The 17,411-nt window shown below is 41.4% G+C and overlaps 1 protein-coding gene across 1 annotated transcript in view; it reads left to right on the top strand.

Moving 5' to 3' along the window:
• Nucleotides 1-5,579: 5,579 nt before the first annotated feature.
• The window catches only part of GRPR (gastrin releasing peptide receptor), a 36,461-nt gene continuing 24,629 nt past the window's right edge, over nucleotides 5,580-17,411 (top strand). Inside the window, exon 1 of the mRNA XM_019529274.1 lies at nucleotides 5,580-6,590. Coding sequence (XP_019384819.1) covers nucleotides 6,172-6,590 — 419 coding nt within the window. The 5' untranslated portion in view covers nucleotides 5,580-6,171. The remainder of the gene's footprint in view (nucleotides 6,591-17,411) is intronic.

The following is a 17,411-nucleotide window of genomic DNA, read 5'->3' as shown; positions in this document are numbered from 1 at the left end:
TAAAGAAGTCACTTGAACATTTCCCAAATCCTGGTCAGGAGCCTTTAAACTATTACTTAAGACTGGGAACAGCCCAACATGGATTGTTTCTAAGGGGTCGAGAGAAAAGTGGTCTATAAAATAAGTAGATATTAGGATACAGGAGTTCAGCACTGTGCGGCCCCTCAAACTCCTGGTCTTCTACACTCTCTGGCTCACACCCCAATGCCAGGGCTTTATGTCCTAAGAACACATCCTGAACACACATAGTTTTTTGTTCTTTTTCATAACACAGCACACAATGAGAGAAATACAAAATGGAACTAGATTTTCAAAAAATTCAGCTCCTGCTTAGGCATGAAAATGTTTCAAAAGAGCTCAGCATGCCATGTGCTGGCTTGTCTTGGAAAACTTTGGCTATAACAGTCACAAATGACAGCTGTTGTCTGTTGAGAACTTTTGAAGGTCTGGCCCTATTTAACTGCCAACAGGTGGGCTGAGTTTATTTGACATTTTACTGCATTTGTGCAGTCTGGTAAAATTTTGAAAAGTATATAAGCAACTTAGGATCCCATGTCACTGCTTTTCAATGCCATTTCACTTTTGAAAATTTTGCTCATCAAACTCTTTTGAAAATCTGGCCAGTTGTGCACAATTACAGAACAAGAAGACTTCCTTTACCAGTATATTTCAGAGACTAGCTAAACCTGAGGGTATGTAATCCTTTTAAAAATAATTCTATTGAAGTAACTGTAGAGGTTCTCATTATCCAGAAAAGAGAGGCTATAATGCAGATGGTAGGGAGCTGGGCTAGGAGTTCTGGCTCTGCCAGCAGCTTGCTGGGTGTGTTGCATGTGACTTCTGTGCTTTTAGTTTCCTCACCATTAACAGAGAACTAGAAATGCAGTTTACCCTCTTTTGAAAAGAGGGTTGAGATCTATGCATGAGAAGAGCTAAAGATTGTTTTATAAATGCCTAGTCTTTTTTACCTGCTCCTGGAGTTTAAGTACTACACAGGCAGTGGTGAGGTGGAAAGAGCATACTATTTATACAATATAGTGGGTGCTTCTACATGAGACACTTTACTGCACAGGAGACTAATCTACTGCACAGTAAAGCATCACCATTACCACAGAAAAGCACACATGCACACTATTTACTGCACACTAAATTAATCTACTGCAATTAGCTACTACTTGTAAATACAGGTAGTAAACCAACTGCACAGTAGATACTGCATGGTAGCACACATGTAGATACTGACCAGGAGCAAAGTTTCTCCTGGCCAGCCCCAACACTAGGGGACTACAGGGGATGGGGAACTTGCCCGGTCCTGGCTGAGGAGCTGGAAGCTGAGCAGTGCCAGGACAGGGGAGGTCTCTGCTTCCCCATACAGCTAGGAGCTGGCTGGGAGCTTTCCCATTTCTGGGACTGCTCCCAGCCAGCCCTGGGCTAGGTGGAGATTTCCCCAAGCAGTTGGGGGCTGGCCAGGAGCAGCCCAGAAGTGGGCAAGCCCTGGGCACCTGGCCAGCCCCTGGCCATGTGGGGAAGCTCTGCTGGTCATGGGGCTTGTCCCCATGTGCACAAGGCTGAGAGAGCTCTGCAGTTGCAGCTGTCTTCTGGCTCTGTGCATATCAGGCCCTCTCCTAATGTGTATGGGGCATGGAGACAGCTGTCACTGCAGCTGGCAGAGTTCTCCTGGCCCTGTGTTTATGGGGGCTGTCCCCATACTCCCTGCCAGTCCCCAGATTAGTATCCTGGGGGAGCCTGGATCTTCCCCTGGCTGCCGCAGGGGACCAGAGCAGGGTAGGAGCAGCCCTGTACCAGGCTGGCACCATAGGAAGAGGGAAAAATATTATTTAGGGGGCTGAGCGCACACACACCACCCAGCAGGTAAGTGTGTAAAGGGAAAAGGGGGTGGGAAAGGGAAGGGGCATCGGGGGGAGAGGCAGATTGAGGCCCCCACAGTGAGGGAGGGAGTGGGACAGGGGCTGGGGTGAATGGGAACCCAGGGCAGGTCATGGGACAGTTGGAGCCCAGGTAGCTTATCCAGGGGTGCAGGGGGTGGGGGCTCTCACTGCTGTGCACAGCCTGGGGGAAGCACAGGGGGCACATGCCCCCTAGATTTGTGTGTGGGGTGGAGGCAGGCTGCTGGTGTAGACTGGGGCTCTGTGCCCTGCTGCCTTTGCCTCAGGAGCTATGCAACACCATGTACCTGCCACCACCAGACAGGCAGGGGATGCGATGCAACCCACTGGTGGCAAGCACATGGTGTCGCATGGCTCCTGAGGCAGCAGCAGTGGTATGCAGAGCTCCAGTCCACAGTGGCAGCCCACCTGCATCCTGTGGACAAATCCAGGGGGCACATACCCCCCATGCCTCCCCTGGGGTGGGGACAGTGGAGGGACCCCCCCACACCCCTAGATGAACCACCAGGGCTCCAACTGTTCCATGACCTGCCCCAGGGCCCCACTCCCTCCCTCACTGTGGGGGCCTCAGTTTGCCTTCCCCTTCACAAACTTGCCTGTGGTGGTGGGCAGTGCTCAACATGTGGTAGGGTTGCGATCCTGGCTGCATGCAGGCTGAGGCTGTGTATCTGTGTCTGTGTGCACCCCCTGCCGCAGCTGCCCAGAGCCCACACCTGGGCTGTTCTCCAGCCCTCTGTGCTGCCACTGCTGCCCTGCATTTGTTGGGGCTAAGCCTCGTTAGCCTTCTGCTGCCTATGGCTGGCTCCCATTGGGAGTAGTTTTGCTCCAAACAGGAAGCATGTGTAGACATGCTCCCAGGGAAGCCTTTATAGCATTAATAACACATGTACACATGTCCAGTATATTGCATGCCCAATTTAGTACAAGAATATAAAGGCCTCTGGGAAACATCATTATTATTTCAAAATAACTTTTGCTGGATTTCCAAATGCTGGATGTTGAAGTTTAGATAAGACCTGTTTCCAGGATGTCAGCAGATGTTATGCACTTTAGTAAATTGAAATGGTTAACTACGTTTGGTATAAACAGCTGAGCATTTTTAGAACACAAATACTGTTTCCAGCCCCATAGGATCTGGCCTTTCCTTCTCTTGGTTTCAATTTCTCATTGTCTATTTTCTTTCTGACTAACCAGGCTTAAGCTTTTGTAACATCTTTCTGCAGATGTGGTCTTTAGATGCCTACTATAACTGAATGCCTACAGTTGACTAAAACCAAAAGATTATGCTTAAACTAGGGAACTTTGCAGACTTTCACAGGGGCTTGCCATTGCTACTATAGAAAGCTTGAATGTCACTGAACCTGATGAGCTAAGCAGATTCACCACACCAGCCAAAGCCACTACGTAGATGATGTTCAGAAACAGGAGACAGAGTAGGAGAGAGAACAGGATGAAGCCCGAGTAAGATAGAACTCAGGTAATTGTCTCAGCTGTACTTTCTTTTTTTGCTTTCTTTATTTCTTCCCCAAGGTCAGTTTGTAACTGCACACAGGGTTTGATCGAAGTCGGGGGGAGGGGGTGGGAGGTTGTACTCTATGCTTTGATGGCTTACAAACTTGTACTTTCAATCTCTCTCACCCACTAAAAAAGACTGACATTGATGTGTGACATAGTTTGACTGTGTTTGTTAACTGGCCTGTTTCTCAAAACAGGGGTTATTGCGGTTCTGAGCAGTAGTTTTTAAAATGAGTTTTAAACTACAGTGGACTAACTGGGCATGTCTACGTGTGCATTAATGCACCATAATTACAGTGCATTAAGTTTAGTACCTGTGGGCATTTATACATGGCCTGGGGGTAGGAGGGGCGGGGGCAGCTTAATTAGAGCCACTCTAATTAAAGTGCCCAGAGAGTCTCATACATCAATGTCCCCATGCTGAAAAGTGACAGTGGGGGTGCTTCAACCAAAGCTCACTGAACAAGATTTATTTCAAGTGTCCCTGCTGCCATTTTTAGCACAGGGACACTAACGCATGAGATGCTGGAGTCTGCTGGAGGACAATAATTATAGGGCTCCAGAAGACTCAATTAATCGAGTAATTACAGTGCGTCAGAGCAGCCTCACTGCATGTGTAGAGGCACCCTTTAATAACAGGTACTAACTTAATGCATCATTATAAGTGCGACTGCACAATAGCACCTTCTCAGATGTTTTAGGTGATGCTAATACACCTAACTGTACTGTGCATAAGTGCATTAACACAGCTTTTGCCTTGATGCACTAATACACAGTAGAACTAGTCTACTGCGTTTCTAGCATTTCATGTAGATGTGCCTATGGAGGGACTATTTCTCACTTCTCCTTGTGTCCAAGCTGTTCTTCCAAAGTGGTAAAGCTGAGTTCTAGCACAGTACTCAGGCACAAAGCCACAAATAACAATACAAACCCTGCAAATAAATCACAATGTTGCACAAAAGAAAATAAAAGAAAAAAGGGCGTATGAAAGACTAAGTGTACCACCTATGCCTGAAGTTTCTGCAGTGGCAGGGGGTTCATTAGGTAAAATATGCCTGGATGTTCTTCATGCTACAGAAGGTGGCAAAAAACCCTAGTGATCCCTGGAAGTCTGACCTGGGAGAATTTTTTCCCCACATATTGGGGTACTACTGCCAAAGGATCAAGTAACTGGATATTTTCCAAAAGATGCCCAGAAATTTTCAGTGTATCTAGATGTCAATATTTGTGCATTTTTAAAGAAAATATCTGATTTGATTCACCTGTCCCTACTACAGAAACCTTCTGGTAACTGTTAGCGCAATGTTTTACTTGCAAAACTTAACAGTTGTTAGAGAAAATTTCAAATCAGAGCCTCATTTCACTTTGAAGACTGGTTTCAATTTAACCATATAACAGAAAGTCATCTTATGGCACTATGCATGGGATTTCTGTTAAAAAATCAATAAAGAACCAGTCATAATTACCTCTTGTTTAAGCAAGAACATCTGCAGTACATAGTATATTTAGATTTCTTTTTTCCAGCTCAGTGCACATTACTTTTTTCTCTCCATACAGACTGAATAGAAGAAAAATGTATCAATCCCAGAGTGATGGGTACCTCATATGTTGCTAGGGTAAACCTGGTTGCCTTGGAACTATAGAATCACAGCATCATTTTCAAAAATATTTAAAGCTTATAGCACTTGCAGAGTTTTCATGTTAATTTGTCTAAGCTAACCATGGTGTTGATTTTTATCGGAATTGCTGAGATTCATTGGAGTTGCCCTGGGGGATGAATTTGGCTTAGTGGCTTCATTTAAGTTCATTGAGTCAGACTGTATGCTGGAATGCAAGCAAAGTGCACACTCTCATTTGCAAAGGTATAATTACTGCCCATGGTATTTTGAGAGTGAGAAAGAAACTGTGATTTGTATTTTGAAGGTGTTACCTGAACAACATCTAACGGGGAGTTAAATGAGATTTATAAGTATTATACTGATAATACTTAAAAATACATAAGAGGCAATAACCATGCAGGGTTTCTTTGGTCCAAAGAGTTAACAGCAATATTTTATGGTCAGGCAGTGATTAAATTGTCCAGTAGGTGGCTGGCATTCACCAGCGGTAGCCTGCAGCTTCCATACAATTACTGTAATCATTTAAACAAGCTTGCTATCATCGTGGGAAGTGGGGAGAGAGTTGACGTCCAGAGGATTCTGCCTATAGGATCAGAGTCATCAAAAGAGCTGTTCCTTTCCCTCACTTTAAACCCAGCCTTCAGAAGCAGGTGCTGAGACCTGAAAGGGAATGTGAAATGCGGCATGACAGCAACAATCAAAACTTCTCGCTTTGTTCTTCACTTAATTCTGACTGAACTCTGATCCAGGAGCAGAAGGCTGAGGATGGAAATTTGACAAGCCTGGATTCAGAAAATGCTTTGTATCTGTTTGCCTCTTGATTTGGTAAACAGCCTTCTAGTACTGCCGAAAACTTGTTTGCAAGACAAATGAATGAAACAAAAAAAAGTTCTAGGATAAAAAACCATGCTCAAAGACTTGCTGGCTCCAGCTTATGGAAATAGTTTTGCTCAGTGACAGTGGTTTTCTTTTCTTTCTTTCGCTTTTCTTAAAATATCATGCAGGGATACGACTTTCAGTCTTTTCTGCCTGTTTAAAACAAGCAAACAGCAACAAAAGACAACTCCATAAATTTTATACAAGGATTTTTGAACAACAGAATTATCATCCAGTAGAAACAAAATCTGACCATGGCATCTGAAGAGTGCTTTCTGCTAGACTTGGAAGTGGATAACTTTATTCTTTGCAACGTCTCTGTGAATCAAAGTGAAAATCTCTCCATCCTTAGTGATGATCGGTTCTACCCGGGTTTCCTATACGCCATTCCAACCATTTATGGGATCATCATTTTGATAGGACTTATTGGCAATATCACTTTGATAAAGATCTTCTGTACTGTGAAGTCCATGAGAAATGTTCCTAACTTGTTCATCTCCAGTCTGGCTTTAGGTGATCTGCTTCTCCTAGTTACCTGTGTCCCTGTGGATGCCAGCAGATACCTTGCTGACAAATGGTTGTTTGGCCGGGTTGGATGTAAACTTATCCCCTTTATACAGCTCACTTCAGTGGGGGTGTCAGTCTTTACACTCACAGCTCTCTCAGCAGACAGGTAAGTATCCTACTGAAAGCCAAATAGTCTTGCTGTGTGATGATCAGAATGTTTATAGATTCATGGTCTGTACAAATTACGAATTCATGTTTTCCAGTTAAAAGTAAATGATACTGAATTTGAAAACTAACCAAGAAAATTAATGTGTGTTCAGTTTATTTCTTCGGCTTATGATTGCAACTATAAAACATAATGGGGCAGTGGCCTGAACAAGGAATTACATTTCTGGGGCCAGGCTGCATCTTTGTATAGATTAGCAAACATCATCAGTTTAATCTGATGTGAAGAGGAACCACAGCAGAATTAAGTTAAAGCTTGGAGATTAAATAATCATTAGTAAGTGATGCTATGCCCAAAGACAAGTTTCCTTCTCAAGTTCCTCAGATAAGACAACTAAGTTTTCACTGGTTCTTATTGCATTAAGTGTGAAGAGATTAAAGTAGCAGTTTTAAGTAGAGCTGAACTCAATTTTCTCTAATGGTTGTTTCCCATATCAGACTTTATGTGAGACAAGAGTGTAGTAGAGCATATTCAAACCTGGGTGCCTGAAGGTAGGCATGTAAATCTACAATAAGCAGCAAGTCTGCTCTGATTCATTGATTTGCTCTTAGCTAACCCAGTTGCTCCAGCTATGGATTGAACAAAAAATGTTTTTCCAACTACTGTTCAATAAAAATGAAATTCAGCTGTAATATTTTAGAAAATATATTAAACTGTGACTTTTGAAATCAATATGGCCCCAGAAATCAACCGCTAGTTTGGATTTTATCTAAGGCTTTCAGATCCAATTTTACAAGTTGATGTCTTCAACTGTCAAAAGAGATTTGAGTTTAATATTATTCCTAAAAACGTCATTTTATTTTCTGAGGGATTACAGAAATGCATTAGCCCCATGGCTCTTACCTAAATGGGTATTTTGTTTCTTGTTTGTAATCTATACATGGCAGAAACGGATTAAGGTAATGTGCTACCCATCTGGTAAAAATTTTGAAACCTCACTAAGGTACGAGATCTTCCAGTAAGAAAGGTCAGTTATGTTTTGCCTAGAAACGCATTGTGAATTGTGTTCCCTACTTCATGAAGTGGTCAAATAGAAGAGATACCCATGTATCCCTTGGAAAAAATCATTTAAAATATTTTCATTCATTTAAAAAGAGTTTACACATCCACTTCTACATATGTAATGTGAGTTTGATGAAAAAAAGACCGGTCCACAGTGCTTCAGTGAGGGGGTGAATAAGCGTGAATGAGTTTGTTAGTCAATCACAATGATTCAGCTCTTGTATATCAGTGTACACACAAAGATAGCATTGTCAGTGTCAGTAGGAGCTGAAATGCGTGCCTTGACAAAGGCAATGCTTTTCACTCAATTTATTGTAGGGAAGTGGGGAAAATAGCAAAACCATACAAATCTATCAGAAGAGGATGGCATGCACCTGTGCATCAGGCAGATCAGTTGAAGAGCTCTTAGGAAAAGCACAATAATATTTCTTTAGAAACTGCTGACAAGCAGTATCCTTTCCCTGGTTATAATAAAATCAGCTTCCAACTCATTAAAAAAAGAAGTGTTAATTGTAAAGAATGAATACTATTCAGGGAACGGTCATGTGCCAGAAAAAGCAAACAGTATACATGTTTTTACTGAGCAGCATATCAATAGCGGCTACTGCTGGGCTGAGGGAACAGAACAGAAAACTGCAGCTGTTTTCCTGAGAGAGAAGTGCTTAGCTCTAGACCCGTTTGAACTCAAAGCTATTTGCACATGAAGCACTATTAGTTGTCAGAAACTGCATCTCTCTGAAAATATCATTTGAGTCTGAGGAGGGAAAATGATGGAAACAATTAAAAGTTCCCTTTATGTGGCACAACCTGTCTTCTTTCTAAGGTATATTTTTGAGCTTACTTCAAGGATGTTTCTATGAATCTTCCATTTACCTCATTTAAAATCATGACGCTTAAATCCTTCACAGTTCACTGGAAATGTTGCTTATGGGTCTTATCTGTTTAATTTATCAGGGCATTTAATTTTGGCTATTATCAGCATGGCTGGGATAATACAGTTGCAAAACAACAAGGGTTTTATTTGCCCAGCTCACAGATGCTCAGCAATATAATACATATTTTCTGAAAACTGACAGCGTGTACTTTAGGGTCCATATTTAAAATTACAGAATCATCCATAAAACTAGTTCTTGGCCCCCAAGGGACACAAATGCTACCTCCAAAATGTAAATCAAATCTCACCAGTACAGAGATCCCTGTCTGAGTCTGGAGTAGCAAACGTGGAGGCAGTAGCTGTGACAGGGATAGTTCTGCATGGGGTGTTGACATTTAAACCTAATGATGATGATTGCATTGCTAATAACTTCATGTTGATCAAAGTACGTACAGAAAGATGGGAAGGACCATAGCTGTGAAGATGACATTAGGCTATTCTGAGTGGCATCAAAGCTTTACAAAGCTGAGCCCACAGAGCCTAGGGGGACTTCTGAGCCCCAGTAAAGAAAAAATCCCCAGGACCCAAGCAAGTAAGGAAGCCATGCCTGAGGAAGCAAACAGCCCAGCCTGACATATACTGTGTGGTGCTTGAATCCCATTGCCTCATTAAGCTGAAACCAGGGAGCCCAAGAAAGCATGAACAGACAACCTCCTTGGCTCTGAGTGTCATTTTAGTCTCCAGAGGAAAGAGGTCTGTTGTACCATCGCATACGCTTTTTTCCCCCCTCGTTTTGCAGAATAGCAAAATCAATTCCAGACTCTTGCACTCAGCATTAATGGGTTCATAATGTGCCAGCAGGTAAAAAAAATATTATTCTTGATATCACAATAGCATCTAGAGGACTCAGTCAGGGATCAGAGCCTCATAGCACCAGGCACTATACAAATATGCAGTAAAACAGAGTCCCTGCCCCAAACAGCTTACAGCTTAAGCTTGAGAAACAGTGGGTGGATGCAACAACCAGGAGAAGAGAGGCAAGTGACTGCAGAGAGACAAATCTGATCACTGTGGCAAGCAACAGTGTAGGCACTCGTGAACATTTTGTAGGCTTCGTGCCAGAGATGGGTTTTAAGGAGAGATCAGAGGAGGATGGAAAAATGACATTGCAAAGTTTTTTGGGGGGTGGAGAGGGAGTTCCTCTCTTGCAATCTTGTTTGGACATTTATTTTGAGGCAATGTATTATGGCCATCATTGCTAAAAATCTTAAGACATGATTTTCACACTCCCTTGTTTGGCTGTAATGGTATCTAATCACTACTATATTTTCAATTATTTCTAGAAGGGAAACCAGCAGAGCTACTAAAACCTTAACAAGAGCAAATATCACTAAATGTGATGCTAATTTATTTTTAATCACCAGGTGCCTAGCACTCTCACAGCCTGGAAAAGTTTAACTGAAATCCAATGTGAAAATGACATGCAAGGACAGAGGAATGCTGCAGTGCAGTTTTAGGGTTTCACCAAACTTTTCCTCTGAATATTTCATATATTGACTTGTTTAAAATATGAATAGTCTTTGAAACATTAGCTTTAAATAATTGGGTAAATGGCCACTTGTGTAGATTCCTCCCTTACATTTTTTTAGTAACTGAAGCCCTTCCTTTCTCTAAAATACTCCCTCTCATTTGTCCAGCAATCTCACAAACAAGTCCAATTTAAAAGCTGGAGTCAAAATAATTGAATGAGTTTTTTTCAAGTCAATTTAATAAACACACCTTATGTGCAGAGCAAGAAAGTGTCCCAGTTACCAGAGGCCATGACAATCAGAGGGCAGTAAATTATTGTCTGATAGTGCTGCCAAAAAAACAGCTTTTTCCCTAGCTGCAAAGTGAAACTGTCATTTCAAGACAGAAAGAATGACTTTTCCCACCTCTTTTCCTCAGATAGGTGATTAAAACTTTTATTGTTTTACTTGCAGGAGTGCATGCTGCTGTGAGTTACCAGCCTCATGCGGATGCTCAGGCAAACTTCTATTCTCAGGATTTTCCTGTGATATATAAGGCTAGAAGCCTCCAAAGCCCCCATCTGCCTTTCACAGCTGCTACCACCTACACAATGAGTTAGTTAAACACGGGTATACCCAGCAGAGTCATTTCTCTGATTCTCCCTAGCCCATAGGCCAGCTTTATTAATAATAGTGTGATCATAATAGAGGAGTTAGCTCAGTAATGGGCTTCAGGAAAAAATCATCTGCTGCCTGAGATGGAGAATACTATTAAATATTTATTATTTATTTACTATTTGTACTACAGTGAAGCCCTGGGGCCCCATACAGGGACCAGGTCAATACTGTGTGAGCACTGTACAGTCACGTAGAAAAGAAAGAGTCCAAAAATTGTGCCATATTCTGTAAAGAGAAGGGAGGACCAGGTAAAGGAATAATATTATGAGCATGAGCTCAGTGAGACTATGTTTCATATACCTGCCCCACTGTGTTTGGAATGGGTCACAGACTTCTGGTGACTTCTGTTCCTTGGGATCACAAAAGCTTGTGGTCCTGCTCTCCCTCTCTCTATATATATGTCTTATTGAATTAGTCTATGTGCCTGTGTACCCTGCATTCTGACTGAATTCAGACTAATGCAGCTAACTACTTCTCTCTGTCAGCTCCACGAGGCAGCAGAAGCAAGTAGGAATCAGTTAAAGGGTATAGCGTATTAATAGCCACGCTCTGTGACCTATAAGGTGCCATTGCTGGGTACACAAGAATAAAGAAGTAAGCAATGTTTTATGAGGATTGTAGGAAACCCCTGCAGAAGGGGAAAGGACATTTATCTGGATTGTTGTTGTACTCTGTTAAGAGAAAGGAATTCCTGTGCCGCTGTTGATGATGGGCCGTGGACTGGGTCTGAGTTTGCTTGCCTGTCTTCTAGCTTGTTTGAGTGTAAGTTGCATGCAAGTGCAGATGTTTGGGTACCATTCTCGCTGAGACAGAATGCACCAGTGAGAATAGCCTATCCAGAAAAGTCAAGGCTGGCTCTAGAAATGACGGAAACCAGTTATCAGGCTTCATTAGGTGAGTGTAGAACCCACTCATGTAACTCTCTTTGTCATGAAAGACATCTCTATTCTCCACTTAACTCAACTGCCCCTCAAATCATAGGCCTGGTAGGCATTAGAAATGTTTATGTAAGTTAGCTAGGCTGCTGTGGACTGAACAAACTCCCCCCCTTTTTTCACCGAGATTGTAAAAACAAATATCAAGGCTTTCATTTAATGAATTGCAAGCCTTTTGTCTTCCTAGTGCACTTTTGCTTTCACGAAACATGTCTCAGGATGAATGTAAGCGTAACTGGAATGAGCAAATAGCATCTCTATTTTAAGCAGCTTAAGGGGCTTCTGCTACTCAAATCCTTTATCCAAATTCATGTGGTAATAGAGTATAACAGGATTTGATACAGATATACTTGTGCACAGAAGTTACAGGAGTAAGGTTAGGTTGATTACAGCAGTTAAAGGTAATTGGACTTGAAGGAGTTCAGCAAATATGAAATTGGACACTCAGAAACTTGAGGCCACTTTAAAAAATGTAGAAACTGGACAGAGACAGAGATGGAATTAGAGTTCCAACACACCTGAACCTCTGTCCTATTATGTTTAGATGATGCTGTTTTCTTTACAGAAAGTCTTTATAAATAACTAATTTGTGATATTCCAGTTTACTCCTATTTTGGTTTACTGACCTCAAGACATCTGTGAAAGGAAAAGAAACAATTCTGAGCCTTATGAGAAGACATTTCTACAGCTTCAGAATTCAAGAATCACTATCTGTTGGCTTAACCTCTTCCATGCTCTGCACGTATTCTGTGCCCATTATTAATTACATTCACCAGGTCAACAGGAGAGGTAACGTCTGCGAACTCACTCACCCAATGATATCATCATCAGTGCACATTAATTCCATTATGGAATTAAACAAAATCTGCCTATAAATGGAACTATGGAGCTGCTCGCATTTCTATCCAGATCAGATTCCCAGAACTGATTTTAAAGATCAGTTGTAAAGCATCCAGGTATATCTATGTTGTGAATTCATTTCAGGCAATTTAGTTATGACACTTCACAGCTCATGAATTGCTTTCAGGGAAGTAAAGCGCCCTTTTCAGGCAATGTTGTTGCACTAGAATTTACCATGTAGAAACAGGAAGTTTTTGAATAAAGGCTGAGTAAACCACACTCTGGAAAAACAAAAGCCTTCCTGTTCCAGTGTACGTAAATTTACTGAATGATACCCAAATAACTATGTTCTGGGTTCAGGTATGAGATATGAATGGGAACGTTAACACTGCAAGTTCAGTTAAGAAGATCTAAAGTTGCTAACTTGCTAAGGGACTGATCCAGCTGTCACTGAAATCAGTGGACAGTCTCCCATTGAGAGCTGGATTAGATCCTTAATGAATTGTTTCCCCCTGATGGCTTTTGAATAGGACTTATACTTCAGGCCTGGTATATATGTCGATTAATATGCGTATCCCTCTCACTTGATGCACATCTTACAATCCGTGTTGTTTGCCACCAAGTCAATACCAAACCTTCAAAACATCTGTGGTTTTAGTTTGTATCAGCTCCCTGGCCCATCTGCACCAAGAGAAACAGCATGAACTTTCTGAATATGTTGATTAGAGAGAGCAGATGGCTCAAACATGATAGACCCAATTCCATTATCGGAAATACTACTGCTCCCACTTATGTCAATGGGACTTGCGTGTGCAGATTTGAAGGTAGAGCCAGTATTAATGTGCCAGGGAGTGTCAATATTTAAGTAAGTGACATGTGTATGCATAGGGGGAAGGGAAGGTTGAATTACGTATTATCTGTGTTTCAGTAAAGCCTGAAACCCCAATCAGTTTTCCTGGGATTAGTGTTGTCCATGTAGCTAACACAACACAGCTTCTGCCCCAGAGAACTAACATGTGATATGTCAGATAAAACCTAACAGATGCACATAGAAAACAGGATGAGGGTGGACTTGGAGGACTGTCTAATTATGAAGGGAGATGTTAATGACAGAGATTGGTCATGTCACTTCACGTACTACAGGAAGGCATCTGAGTAATACAGTGATGAGGTGGAACCAGAACAGATTATAATGGAATGGGACAGAAACTGGTAGAAAATCAGAAACGGCACACTTCAGCTAGACTTGTGCTTCTGTATATAGACCTGGATGGAGCAAAACATGTTTACTCATGGACAGACACCAGTGTTATAGATCATGTTCACTCTGAAAGGCAACACCAAAACTGGAGCTGTTGGCATTCTGTGAGGGTTGTTTTTCACTGAGTACAGATCAGATGTGTTTAATTCTTAGATTTCATAGACTCTAATATTACCAGGGATCATTAGAACTAGTCTGGATTCCTGTATAGCAGCAGCCATTCGGTTTCACTGACTTTAAGTCCAATGACTATAGTTAGATGAATGCATTTCAGTGCTCAGAAAAGTAAACTGCATTTCACAGGGGAGAATAAGTTGCCAGTGGTTCATGCAGAAGAAAGAAATTGATTGAAAAAGTTATGCTCAGATATTCTAGCAGGTGATCTGCACTCAGTGCTGCCTGCAGAGAATGGCAGAAAAACCAAGGGCCCTGCTCATCTGCCTTGTGGGGCTGTGCCAGATTTGGCGATCAATTAGACCCTGAGCATGTGAGCAAGACAAACTAGGAAGGCACCTCAAACACAGGATTCATAGGTCGTCGGTTCATTTTGTCCAGTGTCCTATCTCTAGCTGGGCCCAAACTCTGGTTGTCTGTCAATTGTAAAAAAAATTCTCACCAGTTGTGCAGTGGGGAGAATAGTGACCCACAAAGGTGACCAGGTGATACCTTGAAGCATTACATGTAATGATAGTCATCACCTTAGTGCTGAGCTGCAAGTGCTAGGACCATGGGGAAGGACAATGCAAACACTTGTGTTCTCCACAAGGCCCAGAAGGAAAGTAGGTGAACAGGCAGATTCATAGTCACAGATTCCAAGCTAGCAGTGGCAATCCAGCTGATCCTGCTCCTCCCCAGCCCTCTCTCACCTCCCTCCCCATGCAGGATTTCCAGAAGCTGGATTAGAGCAGATCTTTCTGAAAGATACCTCATCTTGTTTTACAGACTCCTGGTGGTGGACTCAGCACCACCTTCCCTACTAACCAGTTTCAATACTGAATTACCTTCACTGGTAGGAAATTGCACTGTTTTTCAAGTTTAAGTTCAACTTCAGCTGTTAGCCAATGCATCTTATTATGCCTTTGTCAATAAGACTGAAACATTCCTCACCAGTGGCTATTGCTGCCATTTGTTAACATCTGTGTGTGGTAATCAAGTCACCTTTCAGCTTTCCATTCAGTAAGCTGATGATGGTGAGGTCCTTAAACTGCACAATGTAAACCTTGTTTTCCAGCCCCAGAACATTTTTGTAGACATCCTTTGAAATGTGTCTAGTGTTTAAACATCCTTCTTGAAGGGTGTACAGCAGAATTAGATACAGCACTCGGTGATCTTTGAGTACCATACATACAGTCAAGATCGTGTCCCCAGTTTTCCTAGATACTATACTTCCATGAATCACAGTAGCCCTTTCTGTCACAGCATGGCACTGAGAACTCATATGAAGGTGATCGCCACTGATGATATTTGGCCACCCTGCAAAGAAGTGACAGCAGTGTGTGTAGAGATACCTGAGCTAGCTTTTAGCTAGCTAGCTTGGCTATTACTTTCTTCTCCACCAGGATGGTTCCTTGTCTAAAATTTCTTTTTTCTTTTTCTGTGGTAAGGTTTGTTGTGAGGTGGCAGGAGATGCAATCATTTGTATACCCAAAAACACTTCTAGTTTCTATTAACATGTCACTCTTAAATTTATACTTTCAAGTCAGTTATGCTAACAGTTGTTTTCAGCTTGGAAATGTCTTGAAAAACTGGACCTTTTCAAGTATACAGAAAGCTGCTTGTTGCAATTTTCTGTTTCCAGAAGGCAACCGTACCATGATTACTATAACCTAAGCAAATGCCAATTATCAGGACAGTGATTCATTCCTATTTTTCTCTCAAAATGAGGCCCACTATTTATTTGTGTTGGGTGAAAGATATCGTGTGTTAAGAATGCATCATCTATTTTTTTATTTTTTTTTTAGAAAGGGAGTTTTGTTACTGGCCAGATAAAGGATAAATTGTTATTAGAATTGCCATTGCTTTCACACAATAACTTATTTCACCACTTCACCTTTTGTTTCCTTTATTTAAAATTAAATGAGCACATTGACATGTGCATTAAGGTGCTTTTTCTAATGCACCTTAAATTTACTACCTCTAATGTGAGGTACTAAATAAATGCACTTTAGGCTGCCTTAATGTGCAGTAATGAATGCACATGGTTTTCAAGTGACGTTTAATGCGCAGTAGCTATTTTACTGTGCACTAGGGTGATTGCCCAGTTTTTATGGATGCTCTAATGCACAGTAAAATAGGCTACTGTGTATTAAAGCACACATGTAGACACACCCAATAATTAATATAATTTAGGCCTTTTGACAGTGAAGTTTTAGCCAGGAAAATGCTGTCACTATTAAATAATCTCTATATAAGCTTTCCTTACCAAATAAACTAATTCATTTTAATTCTTATCTAAAACACATAGCTGAATCCCTCAGCCATCCCTGGACTGAAATTCCAATTTATCCATATTGAGTGCTTGTTTTGTAACATGACTGATTTAAATTCAAGTTTCCAGAATTGAGAAGTACTTACTCCACTATCTTTCCAAATGAGTACCTTTTCTTTTCTAATTAAATTTTAATTAAGAGGAAAAGGCAGCGATGGGCATGCCTAGTATTATCTGCCTTCAGATAAGGATATCTCATGACAGGTATCCATGTATACATGTGCAATTTATTAAATTAACAAGCTCCAGATGCAAATGTTAATAGCAAAAGTTCTGTTAGGTATCATACACAATAACTGCTATCGTAAGTAACCCCGATGAAAGCAGATAGGACCAAACTGGATTGCAAAAGTTATGGGTGGCTTATGCAGTCTAGGAACTTTTTTGGTAAATATGCATATTTATATAATTCCACTCCAGATATATGAATATTCATACTGTCCATGCCTTAAAACACCAACAAAGGGCCATTGTCCTACTTCCGTAACTGCCTCATGACATTTCTGCCTTGCTTTCTTCTGTGAAGGTAATGTTATGAACAACAAGACATTTCATACTAAATTAATACAGTGAATTGTACATGTAGCATGATTAAACCTCATTTCCCACTGCTTAAAGCCTTTGCATAGCAACTAAGCCAATTCTTTATATCATACCTTGTCTGGGGAATATTTGTATTATGATACTACTGGGATACAAATAACATTTCTTGGATGGGAAGATTCTCAGAAGCTTTATTTTCCTGCTGCAGACTAGCTTGATGAGTACACAATTATATGTTCACATGCAGGGGGGTGGGCAGGAATTCTCCCGTCATTACACTAGTAAGTACTGGCAGTAGTTTCACAAGTGTATTTTCCAGAGCTGCAGAACTTGGCAGTTTCACTTCAGAGCAGTTCATGTGCATGTAGGGTTTTTAACTTGCAGTCTAAGTGAATGAATGCCTCATGTGTTTGTATTTAAGGTTCAGATTCATGGGGGCCTGACATCTCAAAGTAAAATTCCATTAAAACTGTCTGCCTCTACACAAAAAGCAGCTCCTCCTGATTTCAGTGCAAAACCAGAAAGTAGCATGAAGATTTCCCCAAATTGACTTGACAGCTTCATAAACAGGGATCCTGGTTTTCTCCGATTTAAAAATTCCCAATTTTTGGTTAAAAAAAGAAGTTACCCCA

This window comes from Crocodylus porosus, unplaced genomic scaffold, assembly GCF_001723895.1.
Source record: "Crocodylus porosus isolate Cpor-Errol unplaced genomic scaffold, CroPor_comp1, whole genome shotgun sequence".
Taxonomy (NCBI): domain Eukaryota; kingdom Metazoa; phylum Chordata; order Crocodylia; family Crocodylidae; genus Crocodylus; species Crocodylus porosus.
This window is presented reverse-complemented; position numbering and strand designations above follow the sequence as displayed.